Here is a 21,131-nt window from a genome sequence, read left to right on the forward strand (position 1 = left end):
CTCCTCTCCTCACTGCTGCCGTCTCTCTCTCTGGAGACGCTCGTCTCCTCACTGCTGCCGTCTCTCTCTGGAGACGCTCGTCTCCTCACTGCTGCCGTCTCTCTCTGGAGACGCTCGTCTCCTCACTGCTGCCGTCTCTCTCTGGAGCAGCTCCTCTCCTCACTGCTGCCGTCTCTCTCTGGAGCAGCTCCTCTCCTCACTGCTGCCGTCTCTCTCTCTCCCCCCAGGATGTGAACTTCAACATGCTGGACACCACGGAGGTGGGTCTGCTGAAGAGCGTGGAGCAGCTGCTGTCGGAGATCTTTATCCCCACGCTGAGGAAGATGAACCACGGCTGGGGAGAGCAGGACAGTCCGCAGGCCCAGGTGGTCAAGCAGGACTTCATTGCGTCGCTGGACAGCTTCGTGTCCGTGCTGGCCGGCGCACAGGAGAGTCTGCAGGAGAAGGTGCTGCAAACGTACACACACCGTGTTTATGATATCGTGTAGATTTCATACACTCAAACATGCTTTCATTTAATTTAATTTTAAACCTTTATTTAAACTCGAAAGGCAACTGAAGTGTCCCTCGTTTACAGTCACGTAGAGTGTACATACAGAAATGCTTGCTTATTATATGTAACAAATAAAGTGTATTATTATTATTATTATTATTATTATTATTATTATTATTATTATTATATTATTATTATTATTATTATTATTATTATTATTATTATTATTATTATTATTATTATTATTATTATTATTATTATTATTATTATTATTATTATTATTATTATTATTATTATTATTATTATTAATAATATTATACGTACATAGAAAAAGAAGCACATAAATCGTCTGGAAAAATGTAAGAATCCGATTTTCAAGGATGGGGACACACATGGACATACACATAATTCATTATAGACCATCTGATTAAGTTATGATCATGCCCCGGGTGAACCTGAGAGAGGGCGCATGCACGTGCATACTATGAAGTGGATGAGAAAATAAATAAATCGATCCGTGCTCCTCCCCCCCCCCCCACCCAGGTCAACCTGAAGGAGTGCGTCACGTTCGACATGCGGACGTTGAGGGGTCCATCTGACTACCTGGCAGCAGCCAACAGCACAGAGGCTACCGAGAAGGTCGAGGCCTGCATGAGGGTCTGGATCAAACAGATAGAGCAGGTGAGATACATGAAGGTCTGGATCAAACAGATAGAGCAGGTGAGATACATGAAGGTCTGGATCAAACAGATAGAGCAGGTGAGATACATGAAGGTCTGGATCAAACAGATAGAGCAGGTGAGATACATGAGGGTCTGGATCAAACAGATAGAGCAGGTGAGATACATGAAGGTCTGGATCAAACAGATAGAGCAGGTGAGATACATGAAGGTCTGGATCAAACAGATAGAGCAGGTGAGATACATGAAGGTCTGGATCAAACAGATAGAGCAGGTGAGATACATGAAGGTCTGGATCAAACCGATAGAGCGGGTGAGATACATGAAGGTCTGGATCAAACAGATAGAGCAGGTGAGATACATGAAGGTCTGGATCAAACAGATAGAGCAGGTGAGATACATGAAGGTCTGGATCAAACCGATAGAGCAGGTGAGATACATGAGGGTCTGGATCAAACAGATAGAGCAGGTGAGATATGTCTGTAAATTGGCGGCACGGTGGTGTAGTGGTTAACACTGTCGCCTCACAGCAAGAAGGTCCAGGGTTCGATTCCCGCTTGGGTACCAGGTTTCCATGATGCCAGTTACCCAGGTGGGGTATCTCCCGGGCCCTTCTGTGTGGAGTTTGCATGTTCTCCCCGTGCTCGCACGGGGAGAAACCCAATGGAAAAACATGCACAACAACAGATCGCTAACGCTGTCGCGTCCGTGACGAAGACGGGCAGGAGCACTTGGATGGTCCCCGGGCGTGGCTCACGCCACAGCCCTCGTCTGCTCCCGGCTGCCCTTGGGGGGAAGGAGGACGACAGGATGGGTTAAGTGCAGAGGAGTATCGCATTGGCGATCCTACAGACAATACATGCGTGTGTGTGTGTGCCGCTAACATTGTCGTTGCATGCCAATTAAAGACCTCTGCGACAGGTCCTGCATTATTATATTATATTATTAAAGCCTGTATGAAGGTCTGGTTTGTAATGTATGTGTTTGTAATGTATGTGTTTGTAATGTATGCGTTTGTAATGTATGTGTTTGTAATGTATGTGTTTGTAATGTATGTGTTTGTAATGTATGTGTTTGTAATGCATGCGTTTGTAATGCATGTGTTTGTAATGTATGTGTTTGTAATGTATGCGTTTGTAATGTATGTTTGTAATGTATGTGTTTGTAATGTATGTGTTTGTAATGTTTAATGTATGTGTTTGTAATGTAAGTGTTTGTAATGCATGTGTTTGTAATGTATGTGTTTGTAATGCATGTGTTTGTAATGTATGTGTTTGTAATGTTTGTAATGCATGTGTTTGTAATGTATGTGTTTGTAATGCATGTGTTTGTAATGCATGTGTTTGTAATGTATGTGTTTGTAATGCATGTGTTTGTAATGCATGTGTTTGTAATGCATGTGTTTGTAATGTATGTGTTTGTAATGTTTAATGTATGTGTTTGTAATGTAAGTGTTTGTAATGCATGTGTTTGTAATGCATGTGTTTGTAATGTATGTGTTTGTAATGTAAGTGTTTGTAATGCATGTGTTTGTAATGTATGTGTTTGTAATGCATGTGTTTGTAATGCATGTGTTTGTAATGTATGTGTTTGTAATGCATGTGTTTGTAATGCATGTGTTTGTAATGCATGTGTTTGTAATGCATGCATTTGTAATGTATGTGTTTGTAATCGTTTGTAATTAGGGATGCTCGATATTGGCTTTTTTACCGATACCGATATACCGATATTGTCTAACTCTTGATTTCCGATATCGATATCAACCGATACCGATATATGCAGGCCCCCCCCCCAAAAAACAAAAACGGAATAATTTCAGGTAATTAACATTACATATCTCTTGTTGTGGAAATAACACAACATTATGCATACTTTTGACAATAAATAAAATCAGAATTTGTTCTTACTTGATTGCCTGGGTAAATAAAGGTTATAGAAATGTAAAATAAAATAAAATAATTGAAAACCGATACCGATATTTTCCAATATCACATTTTAAATAATATAATAATATCGGACATCCCTATTTGTAATGTATGCGTTTGTAATGTATGCGTTTGTAATGTATGTGTTTGTAATGTATGCGTTTGTAATGTATGTGTTTGTAATGTATGTGTTTGTAATGTTTGTAATGTATGTGTTTGTAATGTATGTGTTTGTAATGTTTGTAATGTATGTGTTTGTAATGTATGTGTTTGTAATGTATGTGTTTGTAATGTTTGTAATGTATGTGTTTGTAATGTATGTTTGTAATGTACGTGTTTGTAATGTATGTGTTTGTAATGTATGTGTTTGTAATGTATGTGTTTGTAATGTATGTGTTTGTAATGTATGTTTGTAATGTATGTGTTTGTAATGTATGTGTTTGTAATGTATGTGTTTGTAATGTATGTGTTTGTAATGTTTAATGTATGTGTTTGTAATGTATGTGTTTGTAATGTATGTGTTTGTAATGTATGTGTTTGTAATGTATGTGTTTGTAATGTATGTGTTTGTAATGTATATGTGTGGCACATGGTGAGAGGGGTGTTACAGCTTCCTCTCCTGAGACCTACTGTACTTCAACCTGGTTTAGAACCACAAGTCGAACCTAAAAAAGATTATATTATATTAAATATGAGATGAGATTAAAATGTATTGTCATCATACAGCACAAGTACCGTACAACGAAAAGAGGTTTGGCATCCAACCAGAGTGCAAATGTAGCAGTGAAGTGCAACAGCAATATAAAATGTACAGGTGATTAAACTGGCTATAAAATGTATAAATCGGTACTACTTAGTAATGGTACTAATCAGATGTAAGAGGTAAGGGATATGTACGGATATAGTATCTAGTCTATCTTTCTATAGTGGATATATTTATACAGTATATATATTCCTGTATACGGTTTATACAGCATTATTGTACATGCTATAACATTATGGGTTATATGCAGGTGTATAAGTAGGTATAGAAGGATTATATGCAGGTATATTCAGACAGATATGAATATTTTTATGTATATACGTATATACAGCACTATTACATAGCTATATATAGAGTTATATGGGTAGACTATATGAGGTAGGTAGTTATGATTATTATGATTACTATGATGATACAGTGTAGGGCAGGGTTGTGGACAGTGAAAGCACTAGGCAGGTATAAACGGAGTACAGGCAACAGAGGTCAAAGGTCTAAATCCCTCCCTTCCGTAGGTTCTGGCAGAGAGTGACCAGTTGAGGAAGGAGGCGGACGACTTGGGTCCTCGGGCCGAGTTGGACCACTGGAAGAAACGCATGTCTCGCTTCAACTACCTGCTGGACCAGCTGAAGAGCCCGGAGGTCAAGGCCGTGCTGGGGGTCCTCATGATGGCCAAGTCCAAGGTCATCAAGGTCAGTGAGATGAATATCACTGGAATCCTCTTTATGCCAGATAAGATAAGATAAGGTATGATAAGACAAGACAGTGGGGGCGGGGGGGGGGTATAATGTTCCTGTTCCTTCATGGTTTCTAGTAAGCTGGCTGTCTTGTTCTGTTCCTGTAGTCGTGTCGTATGGTTTGTAGTAAGCTAGCTGTCTTGTTATATTCCTGTAGTCGTGTCGTATGGTTTGTAGTAAGCTAGCCGTATTGTTCTGTTCCTGTAGTCGTGTCGTATGGTTTGTAGTAAGCTAGCTGTCTTGTTCTCTCCCTGTAGTCGCGTCGTATGGTTTGTAGTAAGCTAGCTGTCTTGTTCTGTTCCTGTAGTCGTGTCGTATGGTTTGTAGTAAGCTAGCTGTCTTGTTCTGTTCCTGTAGTCGTGTCGTATGGTTTGTAGTAAGCTAGCTGTCTTGTTCTCTCCCTGTAGTCGCGTCGTATGGTTTGTAGTAAGCTGTCTGTCTTGTTCTGTTCCTGTAGTCGTGTCGTATGGTTTGTAGTAAGCTAGCTGTCTTGTTCTCTCCCTCTAGTCGTGTCGTATGGTTTGTAGTAAGCTGGCTGTCTTGTTCTCTCCCTGTAGTCGTGTCGTATGGTTTGTAGTAAGCTAGCTGTCTTGTTCTCTCCCTGTAGTCGTGTCGTATGGTTTGTAGTAAGCTGGCTGTCTTGTTCTCTCCATGTAGTCGCGTCGTATGGTTTGTAGTAAGCTAGCTGTCTTGTTCTGTTCCTGTAGTCGTGTCGTATGGTTTGTAGTAAGCTAGCTGTCTTGTTCTGTTCCTGTAGTCGTGTCGTATGGTTTGTATTAAGCTAGCTGTCTTGTTCTGTTCCTGTAGTCGTGTCGTATGGTTTCTAGTAAGCTGGCTGTCTTGTTCTCTCCCTGTAGTCGTGTCGTATGGTTTGTAGTAAGCTGGCTGTCTTGTTCTGTTCCTGTAGTCGTGTCGTATGGTTTGTAGTAAGCTGGCTGTCTTGTTCTGTTCCTGTAGTCGTGTCGTATGGTTTGTAGTAAGCTAGCTGTCTTGTTCTCTCCCTGTAGTCGTGTCGTATGGTTTGTAGTAAGCTGGCTGTCTTGTTCTGTTCCTGTAGTCGTGTCGTATGGTTTGTAGTAAGCTGGCTGTCTTGTTCTGTTCCTGTAGTCGTGTCGTATGGTTTGTAGTAAGCTGGCTGTCTTGTTCTGTTCCTGTAGTCGTGTCGTATGGTTTGTAGTAAGCTAGCTGTCTTGTTCTGTTCCTGTAGTCGTGTCGTATGGTTTGTAGTAAGCTGTCTTGTTCTATTCCTGTAGTCGTGTCGTATGGTTTGTAGTAAGCTAACTGTCTTGTTCTCTCCATGTAGTCACGTCGTATGGTTTGTAGTAAGCTAACTGTCTTGTTATATTCCTGTAGTCGTGTCGTATGGTTTGTAGTAAGCTAACTGTCTTGTTCTCTCCATGTAGTCGCGTTGTATGGTTTGTAGTAAGCTAGCTGTCTTGTTCTGTTCCTGTAGTTGTGTCGTATGGTTTGTAAGCTAACTGTCTTGTTCTGTTCCTGTAGTTGTGTCTTATGGTTTGTAGTAAGCTAGCTGTCTTGTTCTGTTCCTGTAGTTGTGTCGTATGGTTTGTAGTAAGCTAACTGTCTTGTTCTGTTCCTGTAGTTGTGTCGTATGGTTTGTAGTAAGCTAACTGTCTTGTTCTGTTCCTGTAGTTGTGTCGTATGGTTTGTAGTAAGCTGTCTGTCTTGTTCTGTTCCTGTAGTCGTGTCGTATGGTTTGTAGTAAGCTGTCTGTCTTGTTCTGTTCCTGTAGTCGTGTCGTATGGTTTGTAGTAAGCTAACTGTCTTGTTCTGTTCCTCTAGTCGTGGCGAGAGCTGGACATCAGGATCACAGACTCAGCCAATGAGGCCAAAGACAACGTGAAGTACCTCTACACCCTGGAGAAGTTCTGCGATCCACTCTACAACAGTGACCCTGTGAGACAACGACACTACTACTACATGTGGAGATACAATATGACTACTATATATTACTATGTATACATATACACACATCTGTCTGTACACATCTGGCCGAAGAGCAAAACATCAGAAAAAGAAAACAAAAAAAAAATTGCCGTTTTCTTGCAGAATGCTATTTTCTAAGGATACCAATACAATGCACTATTACTATATTATGTATTAACAATACCGTCCAGGTATTAGTCACGTGCCTCGTAAAGTGCAGATAGGAGGTTTTCCCCCACTTTTTTTTTATGCAGATAGGAGGTTTTGCTCCTTTGGCCATAGATGTAACCTGTATGTTGTATATTACTATTGCACTTTATCATTCAATCTTTATTTAATCCGGAGGGATCATCGAGAGCTCTCATTTACAATGACGTTGAGAAATATAACACATAATAAATAATAAAAAAGAAAACAATATAGAATGTTTCCAATAGCTTGTATTCATGTTTCTAATAGTTTGTATTCATGTTTCTAATATAGTTTGTATTCATGTTATTAATAGAGTTTGTATTCATGTTTCTAATTCATGTTTCTAATATAGTTTGTATTCATGTTTCTAATATTGTTTGCATTCATGTTTCTAATAATTGTATTCATGTTTATAATATAGTTTGTATTCATATTTATAATATAGTTTGTATTCATGTTTATACTTTGTATTCATGTTTCTAATATTGTTTGTATTCATGTTTCTAATATACTTTGTATTCATGTTTCTAATATTGTTTGTATTCCTGTTTCTAATATTGTTTGTATTCATGTTTCTAATATACTTTGTATTCATGTTTCTAATGTTGTTTGTATTCCTGTTTCTAATATAGTTTGTATTCATGTTATTAATAGAGTTTGTATTCATGTTTCTAATATTGTTTGTATTCCTGTTTCTAATATTGTTTGTATTCATGTTTCTAATATTGTTTGTATTCATGTTTCTAATATACTTTGTATTCATGTTTCTAATATTGTTTGTATTCATGTTTCTAATATACTTTGTATTCATGTTTCTAATATTGTTTGTATTCATGTTTCTAATATACTTTGTATTCCTGTTTCTAATATACTTTGTATTCCTGTTTCTAATATACTTTGTATTCCTGTTTCTAATATACTTTGTATTCCTGTTGGGTCCCTAGGTCTCGATGGTGGACGCCATCCCTGGTCTGATCAACGCCATCAGGATGATTCACAACATTTCCCGCTACTACAACACATCAGAGAAGATCACATCCCTCTTTGTCAAGGTAGGCAGTGTGAGGGTGGCTCAGGAGGTAGAGCAGTCGCCTGGTAATCGGAAGGTTTCCGGTTTGATTCCCAGGCAGCGTGTTGAAGTCCTTGAGCGAGACACTTAACCCCTAATTGCTCCCCGATGAGCAGGTGGGCACCTTGCATGGTCGCCTCCGCCGCAGGTGAGTGAATGTGTGAGTGAGCGGGTGAATGTGAGTGCTTTACAAAATTGTAAAGCACTTTGCATAAAAGCACTATGTAAATGCGACCATTTACCATTTAATAGATGAAAGGTATGGGTAATAGAAGAAAGACATAAATATAGGCAGTCAATTTAGATCTTAATATAAAGATTTCAGTCAAATAAACTGTGTAAACAAAGGTGCAGATGAGGTATATGAGGTATATGAGTAGAGTATACACACACACACACACACACACACACACACACACACACACACACACACACACACACACACACACACACACACACACACACACACACACACACACACACACACACGTATAATAGGCTATACAGGCTATATTCTTGGAACAATGTGGCCGTTGTCTGTTTTCTTTCCTTGAATTGAAAGTCTGTATCTTCATACTACTGAGAACATCTTATAACAACCTTTCTCTACAACACTTTGGATACAAGCTGCCATATAAATGCACCATTTACCATTAACTGAGTCACTCCAAAAAATCCATTACAGTTTAGTGGATACTTTTACTCATCTACGAATGTGTTATGCTTGTTGAATAACCGTGCCATAACACATCCATAACGCATCTTAAAGACATGCTCTTAGGCAGGGGGGGTATACCGTGTCCCAATCTCCTTGAGTCTCTAAGGAGGACAACTCACGTCTTTGTTACTAGAATAGAATAGAATAGAAATACTTTAATCATCCCGAGGGAGATTTGGCACTACTAATCGCTCACAGTAAACATTTAGGTAGACAAAACAAATCACGAATAAGATTAAAAAGATTTGCCTAAGAATAAAGAATAAAATAAGCCTAAGAATAAAATAATAATAATAAAATAAAATAAAATACCGTCCGGGATTCACATTTCCTATGTAATGTATTAGTGCTGTGACAAACTGTCAAAAAGGGCTTTGACAAAACACAAGAATGTTTTTCCTCATCTCTAAGGTCTCCCATATATGAAATGGATTCTTGTATAAAAATATTTTACTGCAAAAATGGCTAAATTGATAGATATTGTTATACACCCCCAAAGGAAAAAAGAACCAAAATATAGCCTGGCTGTATGGGAGTTGAGACATATAAACTCATGTAGATTAATAATACAAGCCCCAAGAGCTTTCAAAATTGACATGCTAGCAGTCAGACAGTTGCTTAACCTAATAGAAAAACCTGGATGTGAATATCTTTATGCATGTAGGAAATATATACCTATGTACACATACTTAAAATAAGCGGAAATGTAACAAATTAATATCTATGCAGAATGTTCTTCTTTACTTTGTAGTAGCTCTGCCATGGATTGTCATAGAAACACAGATGAGGACTTTTTCGGAAATGTGTGGTTGAGCTGAATCCAGCAACACCACATGTGTAAATATATATGCATGCATGGTCAGGGAGTTACATCAGTAAATGTATGAGGTGTCCTAAATGAAAGAAAATTAAACATTGACATAATGAAGTCTTCAGTCCAAAGCCCGGCATTATCAGTGGTGAGAAGCATGTTGACAAATTCAATGTTACTGCAAAGTAAAGTCACTTGAGGTAATGGTGATTTTTACATAACATTCTGTGTTTTCTTTTAATTTGCTGATTTTCAACTTGCTGATTTTCTTTTCTTTCATTGATGGTATGGTGTCTTTCAAGATAGGTTGACTATTTATTATTACAATCTTTATTTTATTTATATATATATATATATATATATATATATATATATATATATATATGGTATACAGTTTTACACTGGATACCTTTGCATGATGGAGGGTGGTGAATATTCTGGAGGTGGGAGGGGTGCATTGATGTACACTCCGATACCATCAGCTGGGAGGGGTAGCACCAGATTTCACCTCTCACATCTACACCTATGCCTGATCTTGAAAGGTTATCAGACGCCAATGACAGTTACTCTGTTCCGCCACAATTGAGTGCAGTTAAATCAGAAGTACCTCACACAAATATTGGGGATCCTTCAGTGGAGATGGTAGCAGGCATAGCGAAGCAGATTGGAATCTCCATAGGGGAGAGTATTGCTGCATGCCTAGAGTCAAAGGGGAGCAGTGGGATGGGGTACAATGTTGCAGCGAGTACATTGGACTCAAGTGGGACGGTCCCTCCTCTTGTAAACACGGTGGTGAAGTCTGAGATTAGGGAGCCAGTGTGATTTAGAGGAGATGGCTCTGATACATGCACAGTGCATGAATGGGAGTCGGTAGTCAGGACATACTTGCGAAAAAGCTGGATCTCAGTGGCCGAGTAGGCTGAGGAGGTCATACATTAAGTGGGCTCATGGGGAGGGCACGAGAGTCTGTGTGATGACGATAAGAGCCTAGATGATGAATCGTATGCATACTTAAGTGAAAGTATGGGTACCGTCACAAAATCGTACTCAAGTAAAAATCAAGAGTATCTGGCTAAAAACACACTTGAGTAGAAGTAAAAAAGTTTCTACTTTTAAATGTACTGAAAAGTAAAAGTAAAAACTTTTTTTTATTCCGGGGCAATGAAATGTTCCGTCACTCGTACTATCATTTGTGACCATCTTCTGTAGCTTGTCACTCTGACTGTCTATTCTTCTGATAGCAGGTGCAGGCACGTGCACACATAGAGCCCAAGGGATGCTTGAGCACCTGCCTTTTTGAGCCTCATAAAAAAAGTGAAATTTTGGAAAAAAAATAGAAATAATATTTGTTTAAATTATTTTTTTACCGTTACGCATATAGACTGCCCTTCCAACTGAAAAATTTCAGGATAGAATCAAAATATTAGGTAAAGAGAGAGAGATGCCCCATATTCTCCACGGACCTATATATTTTATGCATAGCGTGGGTGGTGATGATGATGATGATGATGATAGAAACCGTTGTGGAGCATACAGTTGAATGCTGGTATTACACTCATTGAGGGACACGAAGAAGTCAAGTCCGATGGGATTTGGGAATCTTAAATACAAATCGGGATTGGAATAAAAAAGGCATTTATATTAAACAATACAGAATATACAGCACTTCTTGGGGTCTGTAGGGTAAGCACTTATTCCCTCCCCCCTGAACATTTATGGAGATGTATGGGCCTTTTAAGTCAGTGATAAAAGTGTCTTTCAAGGATAAGTGAGCTCCTGCACTGATTATTATAGTTCAATATTCAATATTTGATCATCAAAACCCCCCAAAAAGCATAAAAAGGGGCTCCCCCCCCGCCCGAAAAGGGCCCTTAAAAATCGGGTTTGCGCGCTACGCACGCTCGGTTAAAAGACACACAGGTATAGTGCCCTTTTCAGCCTTTGAGCACCTGCTCACCTCTAAAGTCCTGTGCACGTCCCTGAGCAGGTGTTTAATCAAATATCCCCGCTTTCTAGTCTTGCACAAGGACCAATCAGCATGGGTATGGCCCGGGTTAATTTTCCATTGATGGGGATTTCATTGGCTGTTTTTAAATAAAGTGTGGCCACAGGATTAATAACGTTAACGTTAGTTCGGCCAGAGAAACAAATATACTATTCAAATGGTTGGACCTGCAAGATTTGTACTTTGTACTTTGTAGGTCTGCATTTTAAATGTAAGGAGTAAAAAGTATGTATTTTTTCTCTGAAATGTAATTGAGTAAAAGTACAAGTACACAAACATAATAATAATTGAGTAAAGTACAAATCCCCCAACACGGTACTTAAATATAATAATGCAGGACCTCTTTAGAGGTCTTTATTCGGCATGCAACGAACTGGGACGTGCAATGGGAGCGGCACACACACAAATATTGTAACGAAATACAATTACTCAAGTACTTTACACCCCTGATCATAGGGGGGTGATAGCTTGAATTCTTCACCCAGTTAGGTTTGAGGGTGTTTCTGTTTTCTTTGTTATCATCTTTATTCTAGTCAAAGGAAAGAGATGAGAATAAATGTTTATTAACGTGCCTTTTGTGAGTGGGTGTTGATGGGAGGCTGGTTTCTGGAGTATATATGTACATTCTAATATAAATAAATATATACATATATGGATTTGCTCCGCTAACTAACGTCCATATCCGTCTCTCTGTGTGCTCCGTGGCCGGCAGGTGACCAACCAGATGATCACCGCTTGCAAGGCCTACGTCACCGACCACGGCTCCGTCACCATATGGGACCAGCCGCAGGACCAGGTGGCCGACAAGCTCAGAGCTGCCATTCACCTCAACCAGGTACCGTTGGTTCCAACGACCATTCAGACCCCTTGGAACTCCCTTGGCCCCCCCCCCCCCCCCCCCCCCCCTCTTACACTAACCAAGCTCCTGACTAGATGGACTGGTCTCTTCCGTGTGTTATGTTGTTTTGTGTCGTGTTGTGCTATATTTATGTATTTATTGCTGGAAAGGGGAGTAAATGTATGTTTTATGTATATCCAGAGCTTCAAACACTACAGAAGGTTAACCATTTCCACTACCACACTACAGAAGGTTAACCCTTTCCACTACCACACTACAGAAGGTTAACCCTTTCCACTACCACACTACAGAAGGTTAACCCTTTCCACTACCACACTACAGAAGGTTAACCCTTTCCACTACCACACTACAGAAGGTTAACCCTTTCCACTACCACACTACAGAAGGTTAACCTTTCACTACCACACTACAGAAGGTTAACCATTTCACTACCACACTACAGAAGGTTAACCCTTTCCACTACCACACTACAGAAGGTTAACCCTTTCCACTACCACCCTACAGAAGGTTAACTGTTAACTAGTTCCTGTTTGCTTAGACCACCCTTTTCCCGCACTTCCCAATCTCAGTTTTGTTTGCTCTACCGAGGGTCAAAGTTGTGGAACTCTTTGCCTCCACATATTTTGGAATTTTCTTTTCTGAAATTCAAAAGAGCACTGAAATCTCATCTCCTAGATCACCAATATTTCCCATATGGACTTCCTTTACAAACTGTAGTCTGATGGCTTGATGTATTTTGTTATTGTATTTTCGTTTTATTATATATTCTTACTGTCATTGATTGTTTTCTCTATACCAGAAATCGTATGGCATGGGGTGCCTACTTCGGTGTCTATGTAGGCCTGCTTGTGTGTGTTTGTTTGTTCAGGGGGGGGGGGGGGGGGGGGGATTTTATTTTATATTTTATATTTATCTTGATATAATGTAGTTTTGCTTCCTGGTGAATGCCACATGCAAGCCCCTTGAGGGTTTTTAGGCAATTCTCCTACACATCCCTTGTGGACTATATTGTATTATATATGTAACTGTTTTTATATGTGTAAATAAACAAACAAACAAACAAACAAACAGAAGGTTAACCCTTTCCACTACCACACTACAGAAGGTTAACCCTTTCCACTACCACACTACAGAAGGTTAACCTTTCGCTACCACACTACAGAAGGTTAACCCTTTCCACTACCACACTACAGAAGGTTAACCGAACACACATATCACCAACCTGGTTGTGTGGCAATAAAGGTATCGGTGGCGGTGTGTGTGGATCTCTCACCCTCTGAGGCCTATAGGGAGGTGTAGTCTGACAAGATACATTGGAAAGCTTTCCATTTTTGGAATAGCTTTCCACCTCCCAGGGAGGTGTAGTGATTACGTCATTGCTGTTTCCGGCCGGTCCACCTCGCAAAATAGCAATGTATTTCCCCATTGCCCATTTCTAAATCGTCTCGTTTAAAACAAATAAAGCATGAACATTTGCATGGTGTACCTTTCTGTGCATATTCATCCACAATCTATAGCTCAACATGAAAATATTCGCAATTAATTGTAAAAAAAAAAGAATCGCCGAATTTTATTTCAACCAAAAATGCTTAAACAATAATGTTAGTGATAGTCATTTTGTGCAAAAATGGAAAGCTTTCCAATGTTCATGAGGCAGAATTGTTACAATGGCCGATAATCCATTTTACCAATGATAAATCCCTATACGGGTGGACCTCGCGGGCGGTCCAAAGTGACGTCAGACTACACCTCCCTATAAAGGTAACTTGTATCTTGTACAGATGCAGCCATTAGTGCTTGTTACCATTTTGCCGCAGTGATCACACGGTGTCAGCAGGTTATGGGAATTAATTAGGAAACCAGGTTGCTGTTCTGTTATATCTCAACAACGGCCCAACGGGGCGGGTGTCTGTTGACTTCATTGAATTCATTCATCAGGAGGCGCATCACTATAGCGCTAATGTCGAATGACAGGCCGTCATTAAGAACCTTAATTTATAACTAAAGCACTTTCCAGGCCAAGCATATAAAGCTGATTTGATTATGTTTGTGGACCGCAAATGACATCACGCCCTGTCACCATGTCTACAGACTGTATGAATTAACACATTGGTTGCCAGCCGGATATGGCGATTTATCGCTTGTATGCCACCACGTTAATCAATGGGAGGACGAGCACATTTGCGAACGCTTAAACTATATCTTAAATTATGGCTATGTGTCTAATACACCCGTCGCTTATCAATGACTTGCTTGCAGTCAACATGTATGAAACGGATTGTTTTTTCATCTGTACATTTCCGTTTTATACCGTTTTGAATACGAGTATAGTTTCGGAGAGTTCTAGTAATTTCAGAGAAATTCCGTGAAAATAGCCATTTACTGGAATACACAAAACACGTTGTCATTTTCCGGCTGATTTATGAATAATTTTTAAATAAACGCTAGATTATCGAGAGTATTTGTGTTCTTATGCACGATACAAAAGCGGGCTGAAAAATCATTTATTCGTGCCGCGCTCAGCGCCTAACGCCACACACACACACACACACACACACACACACACACACGTTGTGAAATCTGTGAAAAACAACTCTGATTAACCCAAAACTGGTAACATAGATTCCTTACCTCAGATCAGATGTTCTGCAAAAAGATGAATCCAATTCCTGATCGCCATTCCAAATATTGATCGTGTTTATTGATCCAACGTTATAGTCCGAAACGCATGATCCAAGCTGCTTCCAGCCTCACCAGTGACTCTGGTAACACGCCACTGCTTGCCAGAGGTGGGGAAACCCTGGGGCGGAGTTTTTCTCTGATGCACTTTTTCACTCAATCCAATCCAATGATGTGCATTACCATCCGGGAGACGATAGGGGGCGGTGTTTGCCCTTTTCGAGCTCAGAGCCATTCCCAATGATAATGTCAGGCTGGACGGATGAAAAATTAATGGATATCGCTAATAAAATAAATAACGATTAGATAACGAGAAATCTCATTATTGGCAACCAACGCATGACGGCCAACAACGAGATTAATGTTAATGTTGTGTTTTTAAAGTCAAAAGTCAAAGTGTATATTTTCAGCATTACGTTTGTTTACCAACGATCTTAACTGTTATTAGTGAAATATAAGATTATAGATCTTGGATTATAGATTATAGATAGATCTTGTTGTAAACTGTTGGTCAGCATTCTATACAGCGCGCCAACAGTGTACCCGTCAGTCTCTGAGATCCACCTCAACCGTCTACTGGTTTTAACATACAGTGTAGTCTAACATGCCATTTGGCTGTTATCAGTGGGGCGACAGGAGGTAGAGCAGTCGTCTGGTAATCGTAAGGTTCCCTGTTCAATTCCCGCTCCTCCTGAGCAGCGTGTCGAGTGTGTCCTTGAGCAAGACACTTAACCCCCTAACCACTCCCGATGAGCAGGTTGGCACCTTGCATGGTCGCCTCCGCCGTCTGTGTGAATGTGTGAGTGAATGGGTGAATGTGAGGAACAAATTGTAAAGCGCTTTGGATAAAAGCTGCTATATAAATGCAGCCATTTACCATTTAACCAAACCCCCAACCCCGGCACTGTTAGTGCCTTGCTTATTGAGGACTACGCCTGTTAAAGCGTTCAACACGTGAACAGCTGCTGTCTCTTCCCCACCTCTTCATCTGGTCGTAGAACTAAATCTGTCCCTGATTCTCCTTTTTAATTTGCAGGCAATTTATTCTTCACTACTTATTCTCAGGCTACTCATTAGGACACTTACTGTATGGTACGTTTAGCTACTTGTTAATTGGGTGATAAAGGAACATTCCACTGTTGCACTTATTGCTAGGAGCCCCTGGGTCAAAGCATCTGTTAAATGCCTAGCATGCAATTTAATTTAATCCTTTCACTACCGCACTACAGAAGATGCACCTTTTCACTACCACACTACAGACGGTTAACCTTTCCACTACCACACTACAGAAGGTTAACCCTTTCACTACCGCACTACAGAAGATGTACCTTTTCACTACCACACTACAGACGGTTAACCTTTCCACTACCACACTACAGAAGGTTAACCCTTTCACTACCACACTACAGAAGGTTAACCCTTTCACTGCCGCACAACAGAAGGTTAACCCTTCAGTACCACAGAGGGTTAACCCTGTCACTACCACACTACAGAAGGTTAACCCTTCCACTACCACACTACAGAAGGCTCCTTTGTGTTGCAATCTGCCGTTGAGCAATCTATTGTGTGCGCTCCAAATAGTGAACGATGTAACACAAACTTGGGAACGTCAGTCCCTCCGTCGGGTAATCCGGTCTCTGACCCGTGTCCTCCAGGAATACCAGCGCTCTTTCCACAAGACCAAGGAGAAGCTGGAGCAGACGCCCTCGGAGAGACAGTTTGACTTCAGCGAGATGTACATCTTCGGGAAGTTCGACACCTTCCAGCGCCGCCTCGACAAGATCCTGGAGATGCTGAGCACCATCTGCACCTACTCCGCCCTGCAGGACTCCAAGATCGAGGGGCTGGAGACCAGGGCCACCACGTTCCAGGTGAGGTGTTCCTCCAGGGGCCTTTCTCTTCTGCTCTTTTCATTTGTTTTATTTAGTGCTGTCAGGCGATACATTTTTTTATCTAATTAATTACAGGATTTGTAATTAATTAATCTAATTAATCACATTTTAATCGCATAACCATTTTAGGCCTGATATTTTATATTCTGTAATCATATTTCAAATGGCATGTGTCCGGATGGCAGAATTCAGTACTGTATCTACAAAACCTTCTGTTTAATCATCTTCCATTTATTAATTTGCTTAGATTTTTCAGGTCTGGTCAATTTTAGCATGGTGTTATTCACAGTAAAGAAAATTAAAATAAATATTTAATTGATATTCTCATTTGGTTCATTACAATTTACTCAAGCCTAGTAACAGACACAGTATTTCTGACACTGGGAATACATTCCCTGAGATCCATAGATGTCCCTAGAATCAGATACCAAGAACATGCAAATGGACCATTTAAAAAAAAGTTTGTAAATGTTTATTCTACGTTCTTATGGAATGAATGAGATACAAAAAAAGAAAAGAGAAATTATTATTAAATTATTATTATATATTTATTTTTAGTAAATTTTTATAACGCGATAATTTGCTGTGTAATTAATTAATCTAATTAACGCGATAAACTGAAATCCCTAGTTTTATTCCATTGACGAGAGGTTCCACGACTGAGCTAGAGATGCTACGTTCACACTGTGAGCCTTAGTGCTGAATCCTGATTCATAGCTTCGATCTGATACATTTGTTAGTTTTGTTTGGCTCATTTTTTAAATGTGGCCCAATATCAGATGCCAGTGTGAACCGGCGCCTCTCCTGAAGTGACCTGCATACGAAGGTGGAAACAAGTTGCACGACTGTTCTGACTGAGGTGGCATTGCAAAATAATCTGACTTGGCCCAAATCAGAATTCAGAATCAGAATCAGATTCCTTGTGATTTGTTGTTAAATCAAATCAAATACAATTTATTTGTATAGCCCGAGATCACATGGGATTTCCCCTGTGGGCTGTACAAGTCTTCTTGTACAAGTCAAGAAGAAAACATCACTATAGATCAAGAACAAAAACCACCATAATCCAAATATGCGACACTCCCAGACTTTCCCCAATGAAGATAACTCAAGTTCTCAAGTTCAACACTGTTTGACGAACAATCTTACTGACCCTTTAGCTGCCAGCATTGTACCCTTCCTGCTGACTTGTTGTACAGTCTTGTAAGTCGCTTTGGATAAATGAGTCAGCTAAATGACTAAAAATGTAAATGTCTATAAACAGATGCACTGACATTACAGTTGGAAAATTGGAATTATCTTTTAATTCCTTTGGAGATTAGAGGCTTTCTTCTGATTTTGGCATTGTGGTATTCTGGAAGGTGGATAAGCCTGGTGTATGTGAAGTAATATTAGTCTGTTTCCCCTGCTGCCTTCGACGGACAGACTGCAGAAATGCAGGCGAAATGGGAGGTAACTTTCTACCAGTGGTTTTTAATCATTAATAATTAGGGATGTCCGATATTATTGGCCTACCGATATTATCGGCCGATATTGGCATTCAAATATAATATCGGAAATTATCTGTATCGTTTTTCGGGGGGGGGGGAACCCCACATATATCGGTATCGGTTGATATCGGTATCGGAAATTAAGAGTTGGACAATATCGGTATATCGGTATCGGTAAAAAAGCCAATATCAAACATCCCTATTAATAATGCATGACCTCATCACAGCCGTAGCCATCAGCATGTATCATATAACTTCTAATTTTCCTATGGACCTGAGACACGTCCATAACACATCCATACGCTTTAACAATGCAGGACTACAGAACCTAATGTCATTTATAATTTGATTAGATTAGATTAGAATAAGATGTATTGTCATCATGCAGCACAAGTACAGTACAACGAAAAGAGGTTTGGCATCCAACCAGAGTGCAAATGTAACAGTAAAGTGCAACAGTAATATACAATGTACAGGTGATTAAACTGAGTATAAAATATATAAATTAGTACTACTGAGTAATAGTGCTAATCAGATGTATGTACAGAGTTGTAGTATTAATATGTACAGTGATGCAGGTATAAAGACACTATGGTAGTAAGTCATACTGGTCATACTGGTCAGCAGCGTAACTAGTAAGAGTAGGTAAGGTACTGATATAGAATCTACAGATAGGTAAAAATTATTATATGCAGGTATGTACAGACAGATGTGGATAGATATTATATATGGTAAGAATAAATATATACGGTATATACATTATACCGTGCTAGCATTATTGTCCATGCTATCATACAGAGTTTTATGGGCTATATGCAGGTGTATACCGTAATTCCTCTAATAGTAACCCCGGCTTGTATTTGTTTCAACTGTAGCGGGTACCAGGCTTGTATTAGGATGAGGCCTGTATAAGAGGGAGGCCTATATTTCAAATTTTCAAACGGATCATAATGAATAAATCAACATTTTGTGTCAGTTTGAACCCAGTAAAATGTACTGGGTTCATTTATTGAAACCAAGTACTGTATGAAATAGTAAACAGTGCAATTACAGGTGGTCACTGGTCATTTCAACGTTTTCAAAGTGAAATCAAGTAACTAGCTCAGTGTGCAGCTCAGTATATTAGTAACCCGGCTTGTATTAGGAGGCCGGCTTATAATTGCTTAGCTCAAGAGCGCACCCGGCCATTAATAGAGACCCGGCTTGTATTTGAGACCCGGTTACTATTATAGGAATTACGGTAAGTAGGTATACAGAAAGATTATATGCAGGTATATTTCAGACAGATATGGATATATATATAATGCCCTGCACCTGTGACAGGATCTACTCACCAATGTCCTAGTTCCATCACAGACGCGTCTTTCACTCCGACTCATCTAGCTTCATCACAGACAAAACAATTATAATTTTATTTTTATTAAAAAAAACATTTTTACTTACCAATGCCAAAGTGGTGTGTCACCTACCCGCGACCCCACTTTGGATTGCGACCGGTAGTTTGAGAACCGCTGATCTAGTTCCATCGCGGATGCGTCTTTCACTCCGACTCATCTAGCTCCATCACAGACGCGTCTCACGTGTCCAGTATCAAACGGCGAGAGTTGATTAAGATCCATTACATTAGTAAGTCCTTTTGTGAGAGTTGACGGTTTGCCCGCCCGCCAGCCAGCCTATACATATTTTATGGTGAGAGCTGCCATGTGGCGTAAAATTACCGCTATTACACGCCCCCCCCCCCCCCCCCCCCTGCCTCCATCACGCCTCCCTGACCGAGGAGGATGTCTTGCAGAGATCAGCGTGTCATCGCATCCCGCAGGCTCATTTAAAATTCATTAAACGGGAAATAAAAGAGGCAATTATTAACAATATCTGGCTAACACCAAAAGGACTTGGGGTTGAGTGGGGGGTGAGCGGGGGGTTGAGCGCAGGGGCGGGGGGGGGGGGGGGGGGGGGGGAGCGCAGGGGGGGGGGGGGGTGAGCGGGGAGCAGGTGCGTGCCGAGCTGCGAGCTGGGACGGACAATTGACATGATGCCTAATAGAGTCATATTGAATAATAGAGTTGGAGTTATAATGAGGGTGTGCATGCGTGGATGTGTTTGGATGGGTGTGTGTGTGTGTCTGTGTGTGACTGTGTGTGTGTGTGCGTGGCAGGCTATCGTGCTGACCATGAAGACGAAACACTACAGCTTCCTGGACCAGAGGAGAACGGACTTCGACGTGGACTATGAAGAGTTCTGTAAGAACACGGCTGAGCTTCATGTAAGTGTGCTTCTCCTTAGGGACGTACCGATATACCGGTATCGTTCCGCTACTGGGTTAAAATAGAATATATCAGTATCGGAGAATTTCCTGATACTGAAATACCAAGATACCAGAAACACAAAGTAACTAAAGTGATTCACCACACGTTCCGACACGTTACATGTAAGTATAGGGTCTGATACTAGGCTGAAATAGAAGAACCAAGAAACATGTCTAACGTGCCAGAAATCAATACAAAGTGACTTGATTTACAGCATTTTTTTACATGTTAAAAGGGGCTATAGATAATGTTTTTATGTAGAGTAATATATATATATATTTATTATTTTATTTATTTTTTAAGAATACATCCACAGAGCTTTTAGAAAGGTGGGAATAACAGTATTGCTTCCCCCCCCCCCCCCCCCCCAAAATATGGATTAATGAATTTATCATAAAAAATGTATGTTGCAGGTCCAAATAGAATGTTGTTACATGTTGCGTGCATGAATCTCCTCCCTACTTCCCATTTCCCCCACGTGGACTGCACCTGATTGGATAAATGACATGCTGGTGCTCTAGTGCGACATCTAGTGGCTGAATGTTATAGCACCTTTAACTCTCTCTAGGGG

General features: G+C 40.2%; 1 protein-coding gene across 1 annotated transcript in view; it reads left to right on the forward strand.

Annotated features, from left to right (window-relative positions):
• The window catches only part of dnah5 (dynein, axonemal, heavy chain 5), a gene marked incomplete at both ends in the record, with an annotated part of 523,851 nt that overhangs the window by 72,896 nt on the left and 429,824 nt on the right, over window positions 1-21,131 (forward strand). The window contains 9 exon segments of the mRNA XM_084308323.1: window positions 228-446; window positions 1,037-1,174; window positions 4,374-4,550; window positions 6,396-6,509; window positions 7,676-7,783; window positions 12,047-12,169; window positions 16,528-16,743; window positions 18,190-18,216; window positions 20,410-20,517. Coding sequence (XP_084164449.1) covers window positions 228-446; window positions 1,037-1,174; window positions 4,374-4,550; window positions 6,396-6,509; window positions 7,676-7,783; window positions 12,047-12,169; window positions 16,528-16,743; window positions 18,190-18,216; window positions 20,410-20,517 — 1,230 coding nt within the window.

The sequence above is a fragment of the Notolepis coatsorum genome (assembly GCF_963971535.1).
Source record: "Notolepis coatsorum genome assembly, chromosome: 2".
Classification (NCBI taxonomy): Eukaryota; Metazoa; Chordata; class Actinopteri; order Aulopiformes; family Paralepididae; genus Notolepis; species Notolepis coatsorum.